Genomic DNA, 24451 nt, shown 5'->3' on the forward strand with positions numbered 1-24451 from the left:
AAAACATTGTCCAGCTCCTTCGGCTCCTTCCAGTCTTGTGTAATGTTTAATAAATAGTGGTGCTTGACCTCTAACACTGTTCCATGAATGCTCTGTTTTGGAGAGCACCTTGGAGAAATAACCTCCAAATAGAGGCTTTATAAAATTACTACATTGCTGTAATGGTATCCATTAATGATTGTATATGGGGAATGCACACTGAATAGTCATAATAATATAATAGGCATAAAGCATAAGCAGTTGATCTTACATCGTTAGATCGTTATAGCTATTTATATCAATCCTATCTGTTGCATCCAGCTTCTTGAAAAAAGAAAGAGACATTTTTGAAACAATGAAAATACTTTAATGCTGAAGAAAGATGGGACATATGTTAATCTAATCATGACAGCACTCTTTATTAAACCACTTTCACAAAGTGCAAAGGAATTATAGCCACCACTGACTCTTGCCTTACACGACAATGAGTAAAAGATTAAACACAACTAAGTAAATATCTGATTTAATGTCATTTATTCATAGCATTCCTCTACCTCCCACATTTATCATCCTATAGCATTACATATCGGGGAAGTTCCAACTAGCCAGAATAATAAATGATAACTGATAAACGAGGAGGAACAAACTGCGCCTTGTAACACTTTACCTTCAAGCAAATCATAGACGAAGCGAAATTTGGTGTCAGAATGGATAACTATGAATGAAAAACAGTGGAAAGGAAGATGAATGCTGGTTGAATTACACAGATGAGAAGACCCATGAAGAGTGAATGTGTGATGTACACGAAAATTCCTTAATTGGAAATTGGTCTGTGGTTTCCACCCTCAATAATAAAAGTGAGAAAACACCAGTCATTTCTTTCAATATGATAACTGAAGAGACATGAGCATTGCCTCGGGTGCCTGGGCTGAGAGTAACTTTCGGTCAATAACGTGTTTTTTTCCCTGGATTGGTCAGTGGTCATGTGCTGAGTCTGTGCAGCAATCCAGAAATCGTGTAGGAACCTACAGCCAAGTCTTCTGCTGTATTACGGCACTTTCAAAAGCACCGTCCTGATGTTCCTTAGATTCTTACAAGGGTTGTCATCTCAGTGAGTTTTTTTTTTAAAGGAATGGGAGCTTACTTTGGTGACTTGATACCCACAAAAAGTTTTTTCAGCCCAGTCCAGTAAGGTCCTGTCTCATTCCTGGGTTATGCTCCGTAGTACATACTTTACCGTGTAAGCAAAGGCAGCGAAGCCCACTATCACAAACAGGTTCGCAAGCGCACCACCAAGGAGTCCATGATTGCGATTAGCCTGCTGGAGGGCGAGGTGCTGAGGAGCCACCGCTTCTCCCAAAGGGACGTGGCCGTTCATCTCTGGGAGCCCAAAGTGACCCTGCTCCCCATCTGGCACCACATCTGGAAGCGGTAGAGCCTGCGGCCGTGAACTGAGCTCTTCTTGAGCCTTTTGCTTTTGCTTGATCTCCTGCAAAGGAATTAAAGCTGAAGTTGGCTTGGAAGCACAGCTGCATAAACACTACATTTTTCCTAAGTGCAGAAGCAACAAGTGTCTTGAGAACACCAACAATTGTATCCAAACAATTTAAGACTCACCTCAACAACTTCTGGAAACAGTTCACAAAAGACCCTGTCCTTTAAGTTAAAAGCCAAGCTCTGTGCAGACAGCTGTCTTTTCTAATGGAAAACAAACGTGACATTTCACAAAATAGTATATATATATATAAATATATATAGTTTATATACAGTATAGTATATATATTATATACATAGTATATATACTCCTTCACCTCAGAAGGTGTCTAGTGAAACTTACAGTGTAATCAGATGTCTCTATGCTTCCCAGCGTGGGGCCTTTCTCCACCATGAAACTTAGCAGCCCTGTGAGGATGGTGGACACAGACCAGGCGGGGTTCCACGTGTCCGGATGGAAGTCAGTAATGGAGAGGCATAACCTGGATAACCGAAATACCAAACCCAGAAGAGTTACAAAGGGCCCCATGATCAGTCAACTGCATAGCAATAAGTGTCCAACAGACCAAAGCAAACTCCTTCAATAAAGCAGCAATGCATTTATCTCAGAAAAACGCAATATGCAAATATGTTTAGAATTCTTCATCAACAGTATAACCAAAAAATGCATAGTTCTGATGCTAGGAGTGTAGAAAAAGAAATGGAATGAAAATGACTACATGTTTCTTTCATATTAACAAGGACCAGAAAAAAGACTTAATCTTTAACAATAATCTTTATCTAACAATCTGAATGTAATAAGAATAAATTAAAATGTACATCATTTCCATAGATAAAAACAGACATTTGTATAATTCAGCATGAAATAAATTTAAACCTGTCGGTTTTGTTGTGAAAGTTACCTTGTGTTGCATTTGAATCTCCCATTCGGTGTTATCATATAAATACTAGGTGGCTTGAAGGGAAATTCCCTTGGGAATACCAATTTTCCATGATAGTATCCACCTTCAGACAACATGAAATAAAGCTTAAGTTAGGTTTTCTGTTTACATTATTTGATATTTAAAAATCGAAATACTAAATATTACTTAAAATGCAATACTAGTATTATAAAACTATTAGTTTGTTGTTTTATTAAAAAAAATCTACATAACCACATTTTTTTCTTGTTTAAAAATTGACAGATCTGTCTTGCCTTGTTTGTCCCACTTTAATGGTTGAGTGAAATGAATTTTAGGTTGCCCTCAATAAAAATATTGCTCCACAAAATCATACTATAATACGGAACCTCTATCTACACTTATATTGCCAAAAGTTTTGGGACACCCCTCCAAATCATTAAATTCAGGGGTTGGGCTCAGCCCCTTAGTTCCAATGAAAGGAACTCTAAATGCTTCAGCATACCAAGACATTTGGGACAATTTCATGCTCCCGACTTTGTGGGAACAGTTTGTGGATGACCCCTTCCTGTTCCAACATGACTGCACACCAGTGCACAAAGCAAAGTCCATAAAGACATGGATGAGCAAATTTGGTGTGGAGGAACTTGACTGACCTGTCCTCAACCCAATAGAACACCTTCTGGATGAATTAGAGCAGAGATTGCAAGCCAGGCCTTCTCGTCGAACATCAGTGCCTGACCTCACAAATGCGCCTCTAGAGGAATGGTCAAACATTCCCATAAATACACTCCTAAACCTTGTGGAAAGCCTTCCCAGAAGAGTTGAAGCTGTTATAGTTGCAAAGGATGGGGCAACTATACCATATTACATTCATGTGCATGTAAAGGCTGACGTCACAGTTTTGGCCTGGCTCACAGTCTCCGCTCTAATTCATCCCAAAGGTGTTCTATCAGGTTGAGGTCAGGACTCTGTGCAGGCCAGTCAGGTTCCTCCACACCAAACTCGATCATCCATGTCTTTATGGACCTTGCATTGTACACAGTCATGTTGGAACGGGAAGGGGTCATCCCCAAACTGTTCCCACAAAGCTGGGAGCATGAAATTGTCCAAACTGTCTTGGTATGCAGAAGCATTAAGAGCTCCTTTCACTGGAACAAAGGGGCCGAGCCCAACCCCTGAATTAAATGATTTGGTGGGGTGTCCCAAAACTTGTAGTGTATATATTTATAACCCAAATACCTTCATAAGGTGTTTTCTCCGGTCCCCGTACAACATAGTGCCTAGAGCATAGATAAAGACAAAAAAAAATGCAAGTAAATAAGCTTGCATTCATTTTAAACATACAATGTAAGGCCACAATCCTGTTACCACTGCGAGAAACCACAAAATGTGTTCATGGTGCCTCTGGCGAAGAGAAAGAAAATAAGATCTCGTACCATTCTAATATATTTGAGGGAAGTGGTTCAGCACAGATGTAAGGCACAGGGTCTTTCTTTATCCTGAGGTAATCCTGTTTTAGACGCTGTGTTGCTGTTGTTGGTGCTCTCTTATTCCCGTTGCTGTTCATCTGAAAATAAATGGTCATCCTTAGGTTAGATCTAATATAAAAACCGAAGGAATAGGTTCCTCTGCAATCAGTAAAATGACACATTTCCTGTCAACACATCTCCATCATTAAACTCTTCACATGCTATCAGCCACTAGAAAACTAACATGTCGATCATAGAAAAGATGCTTTATGATAAAATACTGGCTTGCTGGTACTTCTAACCTTACTGTACAGCAAGGTAGCCTATAACAGATGAAGAACAACTGAAGATCCAGACCCGACTGTTAAGAAGAGAAATTCCAGGCTAGATTGGACTGATTATTGTAAGTGTGATGAATCAGTTACCGTTTATATTTGTATATATTTAAGTGTATTCCTTATTCGCTGTTGTTTCCCGTCATGGGTCCAACCTGGCCACTCCAAGGTAAAACATGTGTCTACATTCAGTGCATCAGCTTAAAGAATCGAATCAATTATACACTGAATAATAAAAGATGTAAACACTGAAGACCACCTTCATTACTCTACAGATCTGGAGATAATCCAGGTCACTGTGACGGAACACACTGCCTGCCAAGTTTATAACGGGTCATTAAATCCCACACTATCTGGAATAATAAAGTGATTCATGTTCTCTGGAATCTTTATCTTATGTGTCATCTATAAATGTACTAAAGTTCTAGGCTTACTTTTTGCGGAATTAAATTATCCGGCTAATTCTTCCCAGGTTTGTGCTGAATATCAGTGCTGCCCTACCCACACTCTTATTTCCGCTTTAGCTACTTTCACTTCTTTTAAATTTCGGGGAAAATGTGTGAAAAATTCATATTTTAAAAGCATTATATGAATAAAAAAGCAAAACAATCCATCTCTTTTAGCTAGTTGAACGTGTCGGAAAAGACTGAACTAAAGACAGGGAAGCAGTTAGCATCTGTGCTAATGCTAGCTAATGTTAGTTAAAGGGCTGTCGGCTAATGGTGTTAGCAGTGTACGCTAATCTCCCTCAGTATCTGTCAAACCGTCTCTCTCTCTCTCTACGGCGCGAGCCACATTATGAATAAGATACCATATTTCATAACACATACATACCTCTTAAAATAGTCGCTAAGGTTATTTTTTATTGTTCTGACGGACGAACTGACCGACGTTTATTTTGTAAAACCGTGTCGAAGAAAGAAAGCACTTGGCTAATATGTTAGCCAACTCGGTATTTACATCACGGCTGTCAGCCGCCTTACCTTTCCCACCTCTATATCGTCAAACCCCGCCTTCTTAGGGATGATACAGCATATTGATTGGACAGTTTCACTGTCGTTAATAACAAACAGCCAATCCTAATTCAGGAAGCCGGCTTTGTCGGAAAACGGGTAGGGTGTTATCCGCTTGAGCTCACGATGTTTGGCCACATGACATGTACAGGGTGTGTGCGCATGTGCCAACCCAAATCACGTGACTTAACGAAAGCATGAATGAGAATAAAGCGTCAGTAAATACCAGTAACATAAAGTGGGAAAATACTAAATGGGGGGAAAAGTACCCATGTAATGGGAAATGGGGAAAACAAGTTGGAATTTAAATAGGGAAAAAAACACACTGATAATGAGAACTGAAAAAACATATTTTGGAATGGGATTCAGATTTAAAAAAATACCATAATGGGAATTGGGAAATAAAACACTTTGTAATGGGAATTTGGAGAAATATTATTAAACTGGAATGGGAAAACACTTTAAATTGGGAATAAAAAACCTCCACATCATTTGAATTTGGAAGAAGAATAGGTTAATCACCTGTGTGGTTGACCTCCAGGCTCTGTGGTTTCCGCCCCAATAAAAATACCATTGATATGTGTTTGCAATTCATAAAGAATACATCACATGTACCTTCTTTGACTGATCTCGGACCCATTTCAGTGGCTTTTCTGAGGATCATTTGTGACGCCGCCTTTACCGTTCATGATGATTAAAGCTTATTCTTGCTTTAGTGTACACATTTTTGACATGTCACATTTATTTGAATAGAAAGCAAACAAAACAAAGTCAGCGTCAGGAACAGATACATCTATCTTGCAGGTGAACAACACAGTAATCATATGTATGGCCAGGTGTATCATCTCCTGAATATGTTCAAATAACCTGACACAACAGTATAAACAGAGAAGATGAATTGTTGTGGGTTAGAAAGTCACATATAAATAAAACCCAGCCCAAGAATATGACATGACAGAGGACTGTTCCATAACATGCTGTATATGTGGGCAAATATAGTTCTTTATTAAAACATAACTTAAGTCATATATTTCATTGAAGATTCTAATATTTTGACACAAATCAAAAATGAGAAGAAAACAAACTCATACAAAATACAATTCATAAAATAGCCTAGATCCATTAAAATTCCTCTTCACACATAGAATTGTGTTTATCTAATTAAAAACTGCTTCTTTGGCTGGTTAATGGTTCTAAATTTGTGAAGAAAACAATCCAAGATCGGATTCTGATTATTTTTCTTTTCTATTTGAAAATGTCTTCAAACCACCCTGAGTAAGGGACCTCAAGTTTTTATTTTTATTTTTTTTCTAATAGAGTGATTAAAGGATTTTGTTTTGGTACAAAGGTCTCTTTAGGCTCATTGGAGCAGCAACATTCATGTCTGAAAATCACAATCAGCTCAACTTGACTCCAGGAATGAACTCGGCTCACATTTTCGGACTCGTGTTAAGCCATGTGCGGAAACTCCCGAACGATCTCACTGACCGTGGTGATATCTAAAAAAAAAAAGTGATAAGTGAACTTATACATGTACAGAATCCCAGATTTATCCTAATAAACGTGTAATTGGGTGTATTCATGTAGACTAAATATTACTCATATTTTCCTCATATATACACCAATCAGGCATAACATTATGACCACCTGCCTTATATTGTGTTGCTCCCCTTTTTGCTGACAAAACAGCCCTGACCCATCATGCACTGTGTATTCTGACACCTTTCTATCAGAACCAGCATTAACTACTTCAGCATTTTGAGCAACAGTAGCTTGTCTGTTGGATCGGATCACATGGGCCAGCCTTCTCTCCCCACGTCCATCAATGAGCCTGGGCCGCCCATGACCCTGTCGCTGGTTCACCACTGTTCCTTCCTTGGACCACTTTTGATAGATACTGACCACTGCAGACCGGGAACACCCCACAAGAGCTGCAGTTTTGGAGATGCTCTGATCCAGTGGTCTAGCCATCACAGTTTGGCCCTCGTCATACTCACTCAAATCCTTACGCTTTTTCCTGCTTCTAACACATCAATTTTGTGGACAAATAATCAGTGTTATTCACGTCACCTGTCACTGGTCATAATGTTATGCCTGATCGGTGTATGTAACTCATATTTTATACCACAGCACTGTTGAATTCTGGGTATGGATTGTGTCACTGATTGGTGTTGATTTACTTTTCTATACCAGCTGCAAGGCAAATCACACGTTGGTATCAACACGCTCGTTCTAACATGTCATTGTATCTGTAGTAACAGCTCATTCTCAGAGACCTCTATGGTGGAGGCTTTACAGAAACAGACGTGTGTAGCGTGATGACGTTTTCTGTTGGGAGAGAGGGTTATTTATCCCTTTTTGGAAAGAGCCTCCAGCACTTTCTAACAGTCAGAGGTATAGCTTTATGTTTTCCACCACAGAAAAGTTTGTTTGCTTCTCTGGAATGTGATGAGATGAATGTTTGTCTAGTGAGAGAACGACTGTTTATAACAGGAACTAACATGTCTCGTATATTCCACATCATTGTACTGGATTTAAAAAGTAAGACGTGTTCTTTAACAAATAAAATATTGCTAGTGTTGGCAAACTGCTGTGGTATAAAAGAAATAAAACATTTTGAGATGCGCTGTTATTGGAAAATAATGTAGTAATGAGGTATTATTTATCTTTCAACCATTGTGCTTCAAACCAAATTAACCTCGGAAGTACATGTATGCATGAAACCATTATTTTTATTAACCCATAGCCCATGAGAAAGCTGAAGCATAAATCACGATGATATTTACCCCAATCAGGAATCACTAGCATAAAATCTGGCCTTGTAAGTTAGATTTAGTATAATTAATGGCTCGGTTATTTATTTATTTATTTGGTTACAGTGGTATGTTTAGGGTTTGGTGGTTTGATTCCCACCTCCGCCATGTGTGTGTGGAGTTTACATGTTCTCCCTGTGCTTTGGGGATTTCCTTGTCCAGTCCAAAGACACTGTAGGCATCTCTAAATTGCTCACAGTGTGTGAATGGGTGTGCCCTGAATCATGAGGGTTAGAGACTCCAGGTTTCTGGCAACCCTGTGTAGGATAAGCACTACAGAAAATAAATGGATGGATGGAGTGGTAATGGATAGATGGATGAAGTACTCTATTTCCATAAATCAGAGATTGTTCCTGATTGGGGCTTTAATAATCTAATTAGAAAAGATCGCCTTGGAACTCCTTTCCACCCGATCTAACAGGTATCCCTTACAACGTCCAGTGGTCTATATATGTATAGATTTCGAGATTTATATATGAGATATGAGAGCGATAGAAGAGAAGCCTATAAACCCCACACCACTAAGACAGTGCTCCATCCCCACTAACCCAACCACACCACACCAGTCCAGACCAGAGCAGAGCAGGGAACATCACTCACTTTTTCCTTGTGCTTTACCCGCTGAGGGCTCTGAGGAAGACTGGCATCTATAAAGAGAACAAAACTGACATAAGACAAGGAAAACTTGACGTTAAGCTTTCCATGTATGTGTTTTTAACCCCTTCAAACTGTGGGATCATCAAAGGACATGAAGCGGAAAGAGAACATTTAACCAGCCAACTATACAGCGTAGCATTATGCTAGACTTCTGTTTAGAATGACTGACAGAGAATGATTTGATGCGATCCAAATACAATCCCTTACAATCACTCTCACTAATGCACAGAGAGCTTTACTGAGCATTAACCCACAGACCAGAATCCCTATCTCTTTCTCTCTCTCTCACACACACACACACAAACACACACAGATCCCAGCCTGTACGTCTCTCTGTAGCATTTCAATTCACACAAGAGTTCACCATGACTCACTTTATTGTATTTTTTTTAAAAACGTTAGATTTTTCCTTCATTTATACTTCTAAATGCTTTTTTATTCTACAAAGAGACGCACTGAAAACAGGAATAAAGACCAAGCGCAGCACAGAGCGAGGAGTCCGAAAGCATCATAGTTTTATTCTTTCAGCATTTTCGTTTTTCTTCTTCAACGGGTTGCGATTTCAGTTTACGTAAATAATATCTCCAAATACAGGACTTTTAAACAGATTGTACAGACTGATGCAAAGGATCCACAGTAGAACGCAGAGCGCAAGCAGGAGGGAACAGTAACGCGTATTTACACCACAGTTATTCAGAGGAAATTGTACATGTTCATGTTAAACACACTCCCAAAGACAGAACATGTTCATCATGTTACTCTTTTATGATTCTTTTAAACAGGATGAGTTTGCCCCCTGCAGTTTGTCTAAACAAAAAAAAATGCCTCAAGCATGATCAGTTCCATTCGTCTTCAGATGTATGGATTTTATAGCTGACCATCATCACATAACACTGCATTTTCCACTTCTAACTGCATCATGTCCAGGGCTGAAGGTCAAAACACCGGTGAAGTTCATGCTGACGTACGTTAAAAAAAACAAAACCAAACACCTCAATCGACTGTGTTTCGAACCGCATGGCAACAGATGCCATCGAAAAACCTCATGCATTTCTAGAAAACGAGGATGGGCATGCGAGCGAGCATGTTCTGCATGCAGAAACCAACTATCAGCAACTCAGGGGAAACTAAATCACATGATGTCATTTTGGGGACTTGTACAAATATACAAAACATATTACATTAGCTTTGATAAATTATTTAGCTTAACTGGCATCTGGGATTATTCTAAAGGAGCTCGAAAAGACCTGCAATTTACAGGACTTCAAATTAAAATCAATCATTGAGAGAGCACTTCCGAAAGTGAATTAGATTAAGCTTGGAACTAAAAGTGTAAAATAAAATACAGATTTCCTGTATTCCAGTTTCCATTGCACTAGTCCACCGGGCGGAACTTCATAAATAAAAATACACGCAAAAACAAAACATATACAAATACTGTCGATAGGAAAAGTGCACGCAGTCGGATTTGTACACGGTGGCAAAATATTACCGCAGAAAGTCTACCATCGGATTCGAAAACATCAGCTAGACGGCAAACTACCTGCGACTGACCACTAGTAAGCCCGGACGCTCAGTGTGGGGTTGAGTACTGAACGTTCCATAGCCACTACTCTGCTAACATCTAGAACATGTTGATTTTTCCTAAATACCTTTGTGGACCGAGACAGGCTACATATTTACCATAAAGATCGAAAATACATCTGTATAGCAGTACACAACTGTCAGGAATGTGACCGAAGATGTGTTCCTTAACAATTATTCGTAGTGAGAGACGAGGCGTCTTCACTCAGTCTTAACAACGCCTCGATTTGTTGCTACTGGACATTTTCCCCCTAGCTTTTCTCAGGAGCTCCCCCTAGCACTCGTCTATGGTAAGGCAGATAAACTCCTGAATGCACTTCTTGTACTGCTGCTCGGTGGGGCTGCTGCCCAGGTATTGACCTGGCTGTCCGAGGTGTCCGTCCGCCTCCCGCATTTCCTCGTTCATCCGAGCCAACCGCAACCTAACACAAAGACGAGGTCGAATGGTTACAAAAAACACATAAATGTAGCTACAACAATCACTGTTTCACAAGAAGAATGATTCTGATGCTCACAGAGTTACAATGTCTGCGTTAGCCGCCTGCACAGCAATGCTCAGAGGGTCCTGACCATCCTCGTCCACCTCCGTCTGACACACTCCTCGCTTCAGGAACAGACACACCTGCCTACAGGACAGGACAGGACAGGAGAACTCGTCACCTGATCCATACACAAGCTAAACAGCAGCTCAGACAGCAGTGAGATATAAATGGGCTTGTTATGAAGGCGATGTTTGTAATGGAAGGAGTCTCCAGTGTGAGGATTTTTTTGTCTTATTAACTTCAATGAGGAGAGAAAAAAAGCGAGGCTGGTGATGGAACAACTGTTTATAGCTGCTATATTACATTATAAATGAAAAGAATAATTTAATAACATTTTACGGTATAAAGCCCTGCTGAGGCTTACCCTGTGTGGCCCAAAGACGTTGCATGGTGAAGCGGGCCTCGTCCTCGCGCGTCTTTCTGATTCAGATCAGCTCCGTTCTGCAGCAGGAATTCGCAGGCTATTAAAGAACCCTGAGAGGAGAGAGAGACAGAAAGACTGTGTTAGGTATATGCTCATATACTACTGCTGAATTTAAAAGCAGTAACTCAACAAAGCTGCAGTGAAAGTGACGGTGCGGGTGGACTCACCCCCGTGACAGCCTGTATTAAAGGGCTCCTGCTTTCGTTCTCTTCGTTAACGGCGTTGACGTCCGCTCCGTGTGCTAATGCCTCAGCCATGACAGGCATGTTCCGGGCTTGTGAGGCTTTATAGAGAAGCACGCTTGGATGCAGCTCCCGTACGTCCTCCGGGTCTGATGACTCCTGCTCGACCTCCACCTCTCCGCTAGATTCCTCCGAGTCTTCACACTCTGCAGCAAAGCATGCGGGCAAATAATTCTTTGAAGCACTGATAATGAAAATATTCTACATTTCTGTCGGTCAGATTTAATGTTATTAAACTATTATTTATGATATGCCTAAACGTTTGTGGACACCTGATCATCACAGCATTTGCTGACTGTAGATTTAGTTCCTGCTTTCTCATTATAATAGACTCTATCTTTCTAGGAAGGATTTCTACTAGATTGTATAGCGTGGATGTGGGGATTTCTGCTTCTTCAGCCACATTAGGCACTGATGTTGATTGAGACGGCATTTCAATTCATCCCAAAAGTATTCAGTGGGGTTGAGGTCAGAGCTCTGTGCAGGACACTGGAGTTTTTTCAGTCTAACTTTGACAAACCATGTCTGAACACGTTTAGTCCTCTTAGTTCCAGTGAAGAGAAATCTTAATGCTACAAGCATAACAAAGACATCCTTTTACAACTGTGTGCTTCCAATTTTGTGGAAACAGTTTGAAGAAAACCCACAACTAGATGTGGACTGAGTACTCACCCTCTTCTGTGACACTGTCCACCACCGAGCCGAACACCAGGATGTCAGTGCTGCCGTCTGTGCTGCCGCCGAGGCCGCTGTCACTACTGAGACCTGTGGGGCCAAAGAGGGCCAAGCCACGGACACGTTACTCACTTCACCGCCTCCTCAACCACACAGCTAACGCAATGAAATCCTCAAAAAGCAGAGAGCTACAGCACCGCAGAACAGCTTCCCATAACAGTTACCCATAAGAGTTTCCTATCCAATCATCCATCAGTGAGAATTGGTTTCAAAATGGTGTGACGACTTACTGCGCGGCCCGGATCCAGTGTCAAAATAGGAGAATAGCGAGTCCAGTTCGTCGGGACAGAAAAGCGATTCCCTGCGGAATTTGGCTGCTGCAGCAGCTGCAGATAAAGACAGAGGCGGAAATAATCAATAAGCAATTAAAATGTCTTGTAGTGAGTTTACATGCTCGTCTTCGTGAGTTAAGCTGTACTGTGATGCTACAAGATGTAATATCAGCTGCAAGGAAAATTACAGGCTTATCCTGTAATTCAATGGAAAGGACTCATTCAGGTTTATCAGTTATGTAATAGGCTGCATTTGTTTCATTTTAGCTTCATGAGAGAAAAATTGACATGTCTTTGTTTTCACATCATTAGATGCAACTATAAACTGATAAGAAACGTTGACTAACCTAAAAATGTCAGGAATATACTTATAAGCGTATACTAATGAAATATACTTTATACTAATAAAATACTTCAATAAAAATCAGGATGAATGAAGTGACTGAGTGGTTTGTGGCAGGCCACATAACACCATCCTGTCATTGATTATTTAACTATTAGCTCTATACCTCAGAGTGCTTTATTCTTTACATGCACTTTCAATTGATCAGTTATTGGGTGTGGTTTTTAGTACCTGCGGATAAGTTAGCCGGTGACACGCTTCCACCATCGTGTCTGTATTTGTGTCGAGTCTTGGCTGCTCCGATGGCGCTGTTGTTCCTTCTGCACTTTTTCACGTGCCAGTGATGAGACTTCCTGCCACCTTCGACCAGCGCCTCTAAGCCACACATTTTCTTTAGGAACTTCCTTTCCACATACTTAGCTTTGATCCAGGCCTCTTTCTCTTGCCTGAGTGGAGGAAAGAAGAAAACTTTGCTTTCTACGCAACTCGCAGTACAAACAGGCCATCTTTACATGAGATGAATGTGCAAACTGACCTCGAGCTGTTGGGTCCGGGTTTTTTCAGACCTCTTTCTTCACAGGCTCCCTCGTAGATGTGATTAATTACCGCGTTTCCAAGCTCACACATTAACTATTTTCAGAGAGAGAGTGAAAAAGAGAGAGAGAGAAGAGGAAATTGTAGAGGATGTTTTAAGTTCAGAAATGGCAAAGTAATAAGAAAAGCTGACAGGAGTTTTATTACCTTCATTAGTTCTGGTTCCCAGGAGTCCAGTGTTAAAGAGCGAACCTTGGAGCAGTGTACACCTAAACTCCTACACAGTATTACATCATCAGAACAGCACGATGAAACACTGAACTCGATGTACAGTTAAGCAAATTTTCCGATTTTCTTTCATGACCTGCCTTCGTTCTACAAGGCTTGGATTTGCTTTTTGCTTATATCTCGGTGACAAACCAGTATAACAAAAGAACGACGATGAATGCTTGTTGAAAAGCCAGATCTGTTACATACAGGTGCATTTATCTTTATTTCCATCTAAAACACTTCCCCTTCTTTCTGCTTTACAGTTTCTGTTTAGTCTGCGTCTGCTAATACAGAATGCCTCTCAGTGTCTTTGTGCCTTGTCTCCTGCCACCAGTGTCTTTGGAAGAGACGGCAGAGATTTAATCTGATTAGCTGAGTGGCGCCGCTGATCTACAGATCCTCAGGCTGCTGAGGTGGAAGAGCTGGCGTCTAAGGGATGAGTCAACTATAATTCATATGTAAACTATATAAACCTTTTATTGTTTGTCTCAGTTAAAATGACACTTGTGAATTTGTTCTAATATATACAGGAAGTATGACATGATGGGGTTTACTTAAAAGCACAAAATAATAAAAAGCAAATGTTTCGTGATTATAAATATGAACTGGGATAACATTTTTTCTAATCATTGTTACTATAGTAGTGATTGTCAAATTACTTCGTAATGATCCTTAATCCATTCGTAAGACGTCTCTAAGAGGGTTTCAGGTGTTACCTGTGGATGCCGGAGCACTCGATGCACAGCAGGATGCCCAGGTTGATGCTGGCCCAGCGTGGCTCGGCCTGACCGCAGTCACAGCACACCTCGTTTCCCGGGAGCGACTGCACCCTCTGCAGCACACTCTCTCCCCTCACGCTCCTCTCCCGCGGCTCGCTGGCCGAGTCGATGCTGCTGGTGGAGGGAGACGCCGTCCTGTCCAAATGCTGAGAGGACAGAGTTATACGCTGCAGTTAGGACTAAAGTTCGGGTATACAGGAGACACATCGTTTTACATACAGTGATGTTCTATTACGACATCTGAGGTCTCAAAAAAAAAAAGATTTATAGGTTTATAGTTAAAGGAATATACAGTTTTATATAAATAGCAGACTAAATGATCTGTTACAAAGGTTTCACTTGTTAGCATACTGTCTGACAAAGGGGTTTAAGAAGCCCTGGGTTCGAGTATAAAGGACAGAGAGGCATTTAGATGATTTAAAACTTGAATCTGTGATATCAACATAAAAGCTACTTAATGTTTTATTTACGCCAACAATGCTGCTGTTGTGGAAGCTTGTTGTGAATATACAGAAAAGCACAGTACATACCTCTATATAGTAGTTATCTGTGATCTCTCTGTAGGCTGAGGCGATGCTGGCCTGCACAGCCTGAATCCAGGCCTGCCGCAGCTTCTCAGACTCGGCCTGCAGCATGCAGCTTCTGCAACAGCAACAAACGGTGGCTTATAATTCACACACCCAGGCAGGATACACACATATACAAGTGTTTGCTAGAAAATACTGACCAAGTATTAGAAAATACGTACTTTGTAGGTGACACCACTTCGAAGCAGAACCTCCGTTCGATGTCCTCGCAAGGTTTGACGGAACAAAGCCTCAAATCCTCCACAACGACTGTAAGAGCATCCTGTAATAAAAACAGTTAAGAATTAAGGGGAAAAAACATTCACTGTAAAGGAAGATGTCATTATTTTTTAGCAAAACTACCTGGAAAAATCCTTTCAGTCTTATGAATAGTCTTCCAGGGAAGTATATCATTGAATGGGGTAAACATTAAGAACTATTTCATATTTTTTAGATTTATTATATTATATTAAAATGTAAGTGGAGTTACCTTAAGCCTCTTCTGATAGACAAGCTGGCTGTTTTGTATAGAGAACCATCGTCTGAATAGATGAATGGAGAGGCACAGAATCGTTTATTATTATTATTATTAATGTATATTTTCTATATATAATAGAGATGTGAGAGATAGAAGATCTTCTCTTTACCTATTCCATGTTTTGAAAGCATTTGTAGATCGCTTGAACAGATATCCCTCCATCACAATCCCGTTCGGAGCGTCCACGTTGAATTCCACCTTGGAATCATCGCAGGCGAAGTCCTGCAAATTACAGAATAACGATGCGCATGACACGAGTGTTAATGATGCCACAGGGTTCAAAGACAGAAATCCGCCATCAGTCTACACTGATACCTTAATATCCTCCTGTGAAGTGATAAAACATATCAAGCCATTTTTATTATAGAAGATTGGTATTATTTAACTGAGCTAACAACACAAAAGTTGTGCCATAGTTTTTACTCCAGCCAGCATTTTAATAATAATTGTAGAATATCAAACATCTCAAAAATAACAAAAAATAAGGTGAACTGAAAGACTACTGATGATGTAGACATGCTTTTTAGTGCACTACTGACTATTTTACATCATTTGCTGTCCACCCGGTGATCAACCCTGAGCAATCTGTAATCTCATATTATACATAAAAGTAATAGAAGTATATATAATTATATATAATAAAAGGCTTGATTTCTTGTCATATCCAAATGTAACATACTTCATGAGCAAGTATAAACTTCCAGGATCCAGGCTTTCTCTTTTTTTTCCCCTTATTAGCATCATTATAATCACCGAAGTTACTAATTAATATAATTTAAGTACATATATCTGAATAATAAGGCAGCAGTTAATGAGAAGTGGCACTGAATTTAATGCCTAATAATTTATTTCCACCAAGGGGACTGAAATAACGTTTATAACGTTCATCTTCTTAGCATAAAAATACTCATTCACCTGCATGATATTTTGGTTTATTATCAATAAATGCTGAAGTGAGGTACTGTGTAATATCTCACAGAAACACTAGCTTTTAAAAGAAATCATTTCTGTAAAACCACCTTAACAACTCATTATTAACAAAATTGTTGTGAGAATAATGGTAAAGCACATCAGTGAGAAAAAGCATAAAGCATAAGCTCCAGCTGTTTCTGACCAGTAAACCTCCATAACACAGCTGTTGAAAATAAAGACAAGGAATTCTTTCGTATAGTAATATGCATACATTAGACATAATCTATATCAACAAAGATCTTTGGATTATATTGTTTTAAACTGGAGGAAGCCCCAGGATAGAAAAGTTCCTTTAATATTTGGAGCTTTTCGACAAAAGGGAAATGTTCATCAAGTATCTTATAACTGATCTATAAAGAAGTTAAAAATGATATGTGGCTGTACACTATTACAACGACAGGCAAATAAATCAACTGTATAAATAGCTTACAAAAACAAGAAAGGAGATTTGAGACTGGTCTTTAATCCTGATCAGAAGAAGACAAAATTATACTAGAGGAATGGGATTTAATACAACAACCTCAATGCAACAAAGATAAAAAAGATGGATGTGGAAGTGGATGAAGATGCTTAAAATAAGCATAGGATGTCCATACAGTAAATTAAGAAATCATATTAAGATCTGTTGCTGTTTATAACTTAACTGAGCAGGTTTGTAACTTATGAAGGATAATGAAATATTATCTGTGCAACATAGCAGGTCTTGGTAGGGTCAGATAAATCCTTTGTCTTATTTATTTTGGATTAAAGATGTGCACAGTTTTATACAGAGAAAGAGGGGAAAAAAAATAGGAGATGAGTAAACTCACCAAAGCATAATCAAACCTCCACAACTTCCCGAATATCTTCATCTTTACAAAAAGTTTTTCCAGCAGCATCACAAATCGAGAAATAATTCCAGTTCCTTGAACGAGCTTTGAAAAGTGAGTCTACAAGTGAACTACGCTAATCTCCGTTCCATTAGGGAACATGCACGCGAACCTTACAGCAGTGTGGCTTCAAAGTGACTGACGACGCCACCCTCATGTGCAGCACTTCTTCTTAGCTGCCACCTGGCTCCAGTGCTGCTTCTCTGCCGTGTTCTGGAGCTCAGCGTCCACATGATTAGCATACAGCTGTCTACTTCTGCGCAAGCAGCTCCTGACCTGACCATAGACATTATTTCACAGCCACGAGCAGAGCCACCGCATGCTCCGCGGATTTACGAGTGCCCTCTTGCTCAGAGGTCCTCCCCCGGCCTGCAGTGTGGATCGCACTTAAACGGAGCTTGAAGGAGCTGGGGGTAGGTGTGTGTGTGTGTGTGGGAGGGGGCACTTAGTTTTGGAATAGCCAGTGTCCATCTGCCTGGCAGTCCACAAAACAATTCCTGCTTAATCAAGCAAACATTATTGCCCCTCTCAAGTCCCCCACCTGCAGCCGCTTCCTTCCAGCACTGATACACTCGCAGGCACGTTCCCATGTGGAACTGAACATGCTGTTTGGTCAGAGCTTTCATCAGTCAATCAAATCAAAACACAATGCCACTTCACTATATGTATCTGTATCTGCTCCAAATATTTGGAAGAAGCATCATTTGAATAGTTATTTGCCGAACCTCTGAACCAGCTTTCTGGCAAGATATCTTCTATACAATATGACGGAGAAAGCAAGCTAACAATCTTCCAAAACAATGACGTCCTTTTGTTGACGCAGCAGAGATACACTGCCCTGTGTGCTGCTTGTGGATTGTGTAGGATGTAAAAAGTGGCAGCTCTATAAGGAAATCAGAAATGCGCACACACCACTGTTAACTAGATTCTCCTGCAAAGACTACGAAATAAAAGAATCTGTGTGTAGTTTTAAGAGCATTTTGTGGGATTTCTGAAATTTGAACACAACTATATACAAATATGCATTCATATTCGATTCCATACCTAATATCTCTCATTAAGCATTTGTTCCTCTTTTATTACCAGTGTTTTTTCTTTCTTTGTCTGGCATATTTGCACAACACTCGTTCACACGCGTTCACACACAGCTGCCAGACCCTGCCGAACATACCATAACTCTGTGGGAGAATGATAATAAGGGAGTCCCAGGGGTGTCGCAATGACGTTAGCCTCACAGAAAAGACCAGCGTGTGCATTATACTGCAAGGATGTGTGTTTATGTCCATGTGTGTGTGGAGTGGCAGATGTAACGTGGGACAGGAACAGGAGCGAGGCCGATAAGACAGCCGGGGAGATCGTAACTTATGCCAGACATAAGAAAGCGAGAAAGAGGGAAGGAAATGGATTGAAAGGGCTGCACAGGAATCTGATAAATCGGTCGAATAAATCAGATGGACCGCCCTCTCGGTGCTGATCTCAGGAAGTGGAATTATCCGTGCAGAGATGCGGCTTTGTTAAAAGCGTGCGAACGTTTGTGATCAGAGACGAAGCTGTTAATTCCATGGTACATTTTCACATCCAGTCACTTGAGAAACAGCTTCAGGCTTCTTGTGTCACCTGCTCGATGTGTCAGTGAAGAGATATTTGCTGTTTATTAAGATTTAAAAGCCACCTAAAGCATCTGAAAGTCAACATGCAAGCTCATTTGTCTGTCCATGTCTGATATGGGTGATTGTGTCTAAAGAGCTCTTAGTGTACTAAATATGGTATAGAATCAAGGGTACACAAAGTGAACATCAAGCTGTGTGGGGTCATGAGGTCAGTGAAGGTTATGATCCCTCCACACTTTCTTTAGAAAAGAGCCCTGAGCTCACGGCAGCCGCTCTGTTCTCTGGTGGAAGTTGGAAGGGGGCGGGGCAGAGGTGTCAATCTCCCAGCAGACAGAGCGAATCTACATGATGCATGCTAAGCATAAACCTAACACTCTCACTACACTGTCTTTATTTTTGTGACCGACACACTAGTCTGTTCTAAGCACATTATTGTTCATTTTTCTATCAGATTCTCCATTTTCAGCTAGAGATCTGCCCTCTCCCCATGCTGGATGGCACTGAGAATTAAAAAGGCATCTGAAAGCCAAATCCAGGCACTATTTTGTCAAAGTCAACACCAAACCTCCTCTAAACCCCGGTCCCTTGTGTCCAGGCAGATGGCTGGTTTCACCTGTAAGCCTTATTCTCTGCGATGCAGACGTAGCCCGGGGGACGACTCCGCTGTGTGTCTGCACATGTGTGTGTATACAGAAACGGGCTTGAATTGGATTGCACATGTGTGAGACAGTTGGTGGCACTAATTTAACAGTGATGTTTTTTTGGCGCGCCACCTTAATTCCTCTGGCTCGATTAGCTCAGCGCCAATGCCATCTGCTCCAATTAGGGAAGCTGGCCTCGAATCCAGCTCTACCTCTAATCCTGAATGCACCTGGTGCTCCTTTACTGAACCACAGAGCACAGGGCAAGCACAAGAATGTACTGATCTCCCATCAGCTGATAGCAATAATAAATATTACTGATGTGCTTGAGTGTGTGTGTGTGATCACATCTGGGTGAAACAGTTCAGTATTAGATTAATTACTCAAATACAAATACAGCGTCTAAACTTTCTGCAACCACACCTCCTTCACCCAGACTATTATATTTCTGCGTCCTTCCACTGACCCATAGACTCTCTGTAGAGTTTGTATTTTGCCTGTGCACTTTATATTATAATTGGATCATATTATAATTGACACAAATTGAAGTATCAATATCCAGCTGTAGCCATACAGGCTGACAAAATAAATGAAGAGACCTCACTCTTGTGTATCCGGATACTGAAATAATCCTCCACGAAGCTAAAATTAGACTGTAATTGCACTTAACTGCAAACTGAGAATATTGGGAAAATTCATTGCTGCGTCCCAATCTGAATAGCTGAAAGGGATCCTGGTTGCGTTACGCCAAGCTGAGTCGCTAACCATGCTTTGACAAATACAAAAATATACACGACCGATGTATTAGAAAAAAAAATAACACTTCCACGTACATCATAGAATCATTTTTTGTACAGTTTGTCAATTACAAAAACGTCATAGAGGCTACAAGATCATTTATTTAAAAAAACATCACTCAGCACCAGTCAAACCCTTCATGCAAATGTGTGTGAGTGTGAACAGACAAAGGCCGGGTTCAGTCGCTAAAGATCAAACCGAAAGGCAGACGGCATCGTAAAAGTTATTCTAAAGCACACACCACCTCCTGTGCTTATTCACTTTCAAACATTCAGGATGAATACATTCACAGCCCATGTGTTGTTTGGCTGTTTCTGTGTGTCTTCCCATTTCCCACACTCAAAGCCAAACACACACACACACACACACGCTTACGCTCGTCCACAGGCAACACACATGAATCAATATTTTATAGACTGAGAATGAATCACCCTCAGTTAGAATAAACAAGGCTCTCAGTCACATATTGCAGGTTTTGGATAGAAATGTGATACATAAACCTTTATTTAATCTGTAAATACATTTTAACATTTTAATTATTCAGTTATGGAAAAAAGGTGGAAATTTACTCACCTGCATCAAAGTCTACGGAGGCAGCATGGAGGAGACAATCATGTAGAGAGATGAGACAGAGAGAAAAGCCAGTTATTTAACAGATATGCAACAATAAAAATAGTAAATATTGTATATGTAGGCATAAAACATTAGTCTACGGATGCCTAAATTAATAGTCTGGACTTAAACAGAGAGCTAAAGCAAAATAAACACACAATACTGCTGTCAGTGCATTAACATATTGTTTTTAATCATATTAAATGTCTGTCCTTGAAAATGTTGAAATTTCCTTTATAGCTACATTTAATAACATTTTAAAAGTGTTATAGACCAGTAATATTATATTTCTGTAAATATTCCTTCGGAAACTGTGATGATCACTATCACAGCACGATGAATCTGACTAGTTTCTTCATTTCTGCTTCTGGTTTTTTATTTTCCGGCTCAGAAATGAGCTTCATCTCCAGTTATACTATTCCCAACTTCATAGGAATCTGAGAAATTCTCCAGATATAAGACAATTCATGGACATAAGTTTTTTGAGGGAGAGTTTGTCGATACAGATTAAAATCAAACGAAAGGTCAGATGAATCGAATTTGGATTAAAATACAGTGAAAGGAAATTTCTGAATACAATTTTAGGATCTAACTTAGCTGGCTCAGTATAGCGATACCCTGTTGGCTAGAAATGTGCTAACAGATGGTCAGTGCCTGGGTGGCAAATAGTGTGGGCATGTGTTTGTGTGTGTGTCATGAGGCCCAAAGTCCCCAGGCTGGTAAGGGAAATGTACTTTATTCTTATTTTGATCAAATTCAACCTTTCAAAACAAATACTGGTGCCACGTGTGCACTAAAATGAATGACCACCAGTATGAAGGAAGGAACAGTGGTGCTCTGTATATATCTGAAGTTAGTCCTGCAGCTAGTTCCTCATTCTATTTATCTGATCATAGCTCCATAACAAGTGGAGAAATACAGCCTGGAATGAGTCTTCACCCAAGGATACCCGAGACCCTGGCTGAAATGAGAGGAAAGACGAGCGGCGCTCACCCGCTGCTGGATGACGGCGTGCTGGTGCTCCATCACTCTCTTCTCCATGGCCGAGTCGATCACCAGCTGATCCAGCTGCAGCCAGGACACACAGAGTAAATACCTCATACATCATACACACACACACACACACCACATTTATACATGTACAGGGGCTTCAGGAGCTTTTTTAGCATCGGTTCCGTTATAAGCTGCTAGTAATAGTAAACATTATTGTATTATTATCTAAAGATCCTGGACTTGGTGACTTAATGAGGTTTTTGGATTTAACTGCATTAATAATTGTATTCTTTAATGTGGATTTGGGCCACTTTTGTCTTTCTTAGCCTCCGTTTGGACTTGAGAAAGTGGACAATAACAAGAATCAATGTAATCTCTGCTAAAATATGCCGATTTCATGAATGATCAAAATGTAATTTGAATGTTGTTACTTATATAGGGAGTAAACAAAGTGTTTTATTCATCTGGTGCCACAGCAAACAGCACATACAATTACTTATAAAAGAACAATTTTTTACTTATAAAAGAAGAACTGAGGGCATGAAGCCTTTATTATTGCCACACACACATTACAGCACAGTGGAATTCTTTGCTTCACATATCCCAGCTATGGAAGTTGGGGTCAGAGCGCAGGGTCAGTTATGATACAGCGCCCCTGGAGCAGAGACGGTTAAGGGCCTTGCTTAATTGCCCAAGTGGAGATTGGTGGTGCTGGGGCTTGAACCTTGATCCTCCGATCAACAACCCAGAGCCTTAACCACTTGAGCCACATTGCACTTTTTTATCCGTTACTGTAATTTTGTTGAACATTAACAAAACAGTTGAGTTCCTGTTATCACTTGCGTTATAACAGCTATAAACTCCAGTCTAGTTTTTTTTTCTATTTTGAATATATGATGATGTTAATGAGAATCCATAAAGCTGTTAGTCCTATCGGAAAACATAAAGGAAGACTTTTAACTCCTTGTATATCTACTATAATAACAGTAACACAGTGTGTTAACTAAGCAGTTGCTGTTATAGAAAACTAACCAGTGCCTTCTGACCAACCGGATCTGAGGATTCAACATGGCTGTGGGATCATTTTAATTTGTACTGATGCATTCTAAATATTCTGCTCTCTCACACACACACACACACACACACCATACACTTCAGTTTCACTTCAGATTTTCAGCGTCTATAGCACTATTTGGATTCAGCAGATCTACTCTTACTAAGTGCTTTGTAATGTATGAAGAATGCTTAATCTTTCTTAATCAGTGTTGGTGTATAGCTCATGTGGACATGATGAAGCAGAACCTCACCTCAGCAGCAAGCTTTTTCATGTAGGGGTCAAGCTCATCCAGAAGGTTGTATCCCTGCTGGAACAGCGTGTATTGTGCATGCATGAAGGACAGCATCTATGAAAGGCAAAAACCGAAAGGGAGAGAAAATCAGAGAGACAAAGAGAAGACTCGATTCTCCATCACCGGTGCTGATACAGATACTTGTGTCATTAGCTGCAATGTTTATCTCCAGCATTGGAGATTCAGCTAAGCGAGTAAAAAGAAGTAAATCATCACTCACTGAGTCGAGGATTTCAAACTTCTTTTTGGCCTGTAAAACGTTGATCTGTGAAGTAAACGAGTGGAGTTAGGACGTCTTAGGAGCATGCAAAGACTTAATTGAGCAACTGTGCCAGAATACTACAATGTTGTAAATTTCCCATTGGGATGAATAAAGTATCTATCTATCTATCTATCTATCTATCTATCTATCTATCTATCTATCTATCTATCTATCTACAACTACTCCACTACTCAGTGAAAATTTGAGATACTGCAGACTTAAGCTTAGAAATACTAGATAAAAAAATAAAAACTTAACATTTCATATTTATTAGTATTTAAATCTGCTTTAAATCTGTATAAATTCCCACCAAAATTAAACAATTTTAATAATCTGGGTTGACTGAGTTACTTCAGGTATTTTTTTTTATTTAAATAAAACTGCATAAGAAAATCTTTTACTCATGTATTTATTATTCTGTGTTTTAAGGTTAAAGGGTTTTTAATACTGGATCAACTTTTTGCTTTTTAAGAAAAAATAATTTTAATAAAGTCACCTGCAGTACGTAGTCGAGGGCGAGCTGTCTGAAGCATTTCCGGCTCACGACAAGCGTGCTGCTGGCTTCTTCCACCTCGTGCGGCTTGTTGCGAGGAGCCTGAGCGTTTTTCACCTGCGCTATCTCCATGTCCTCTCGCACCTTGTCAAACTGCTTCTTTGTCTCCTTAAACTTGCGCACATCCCTGCATGGTGGAAAGAAAGAATCGTTAGAGAAAGGGAATGAAAGATTATGGAAATAAGTTAGAAAGTAAGAAAAAAAACTTACTCTTTGACAAAACTGTGCAGCTGCTGCTTAATGGACCTCTGGGCTTGGTCAAAGAGGATCTACAGGAGACATTTCAGACTGATGTATTAGT

General features: G+C 40.1%; 2 protein-coding genes across 4 annotated transcripts in view; both read right to left on the reverse strand.

Annotated features, from left to right (window-relative positions):
- Positions 1-323: 323 nt before the first annotated feature.
- LOC131342900 (ubiquitin-conjugating enzyme E2 J2) lies at positions 324-5172 on the reverse strand. Its single transcript, XM_058374197.1, has 7 exons — positions 5014-5172; positions 3812-3942; positions 3615-3655; positions 2376-2478; positions 1817-1955; positions 1597-1677; positions 324-1468 (listed from the first exon to the last, which is right to left on the reverse strand). The coding sequence occupies exons 2-7, from the start codon at positions 3940-3942 to the stop codon at positions 1181-1183; spliced, it is 783 nt and encodes a 260-aa protein (XP_058230180.1). The 5' UTR covers positions 5014-5172; the 3' UTR covers positions 324-1180.
- A 1004-nt stretch (positions 5173-6176) lies between these two features.
- The window catches only part of acap3b (ArfGAP with coiled-coil, ankyrin repeat and PH domains 3b), a 55261-nt gene continuing 36986 nt past the window's right edge, over positions 6177-24451 (reverse strand). The window contains exons 5-26 of one of the 3 annotated variants that reach the window (XM_058373102.1): positions 24361-24419; positions 24094-24277; positions 23556-23600; positions 23294-23389; positions 21987-22061; positions 20955-20966; positions 15601-15713; positions 15444-15495; positions 15136-15236; positions 14918-15029; positions 14325-14533; positions 13546-13615; positions 13340-13434; positions 13036-13250; positions 12420-12515; positions 12127-12219; positions 11380-11600; positions 11153-11262; positions 10762-10872; positions 10607-10668; positions 8606-8652; positions 6177-6691 (exon numbers count right to left, since the gene is read on the reverse strand). In XM_058373102.1, coding sequence (XP_058229085.1) covers positions 6623-6691; positions 8606-8652; positions 10607-10668; positions 10762-10872; positions 11153-11262; positions 11380-11600; positions 12127-12219; positions 12420-12515; positions 13036-13250; positions 13340-13434; positions 13546-13615; positions 14325-14533; positions 14918-15029; positions 15136-15236; positions 15444-15495; positions 15601-15713; positions 20955-20966; positions 21987-22061; positions 23294-23389; positions 23556-23600; positions 24094-24277; positions 24361-24419 — 2247 coding nt within the window. In that variant the 3' untranslated portion in view covers positions 6177-6622. Of the gene's footprint in view, positions 6692-8605; positions 10669-10761; positions 10873-11152; positions 11263-11379; positions 11601-12126; positions 12228-12418; positions 12516-13035; positions 13251-13339; positions 13435-13545; positions 13616-14324; positions 14534-14917; positions 15030-15135; positions 15237-15443; positions 15496-15600; positions 15714-20954; positions 20967-21986; positions 22062-23293; positions 23390-23555; positions 23601-24093; positions 24278-24360; positions 24420-24451 lie in introns of those variants that run through there. The other 2 variants (XM_058373101.1, XM_058373103.1) reach the window with 2 other exon arrangements.

The sequence above is a fragment of the Hemibagrus wyckioides genome, linkage group LG21, assembly GCF_019097595.1.
Source record: "Hemibagrus wyckioides isolate EC202008001 linkage group LG21, SWU_Hwy_1.0, whole genome shotgun sequence".
NCBI lineage: Eukaryota > Metazoa > Chordata > Actinopteri > Siluriformes > Bagridae > Hemibagrus > Hemibagrus wyckioides.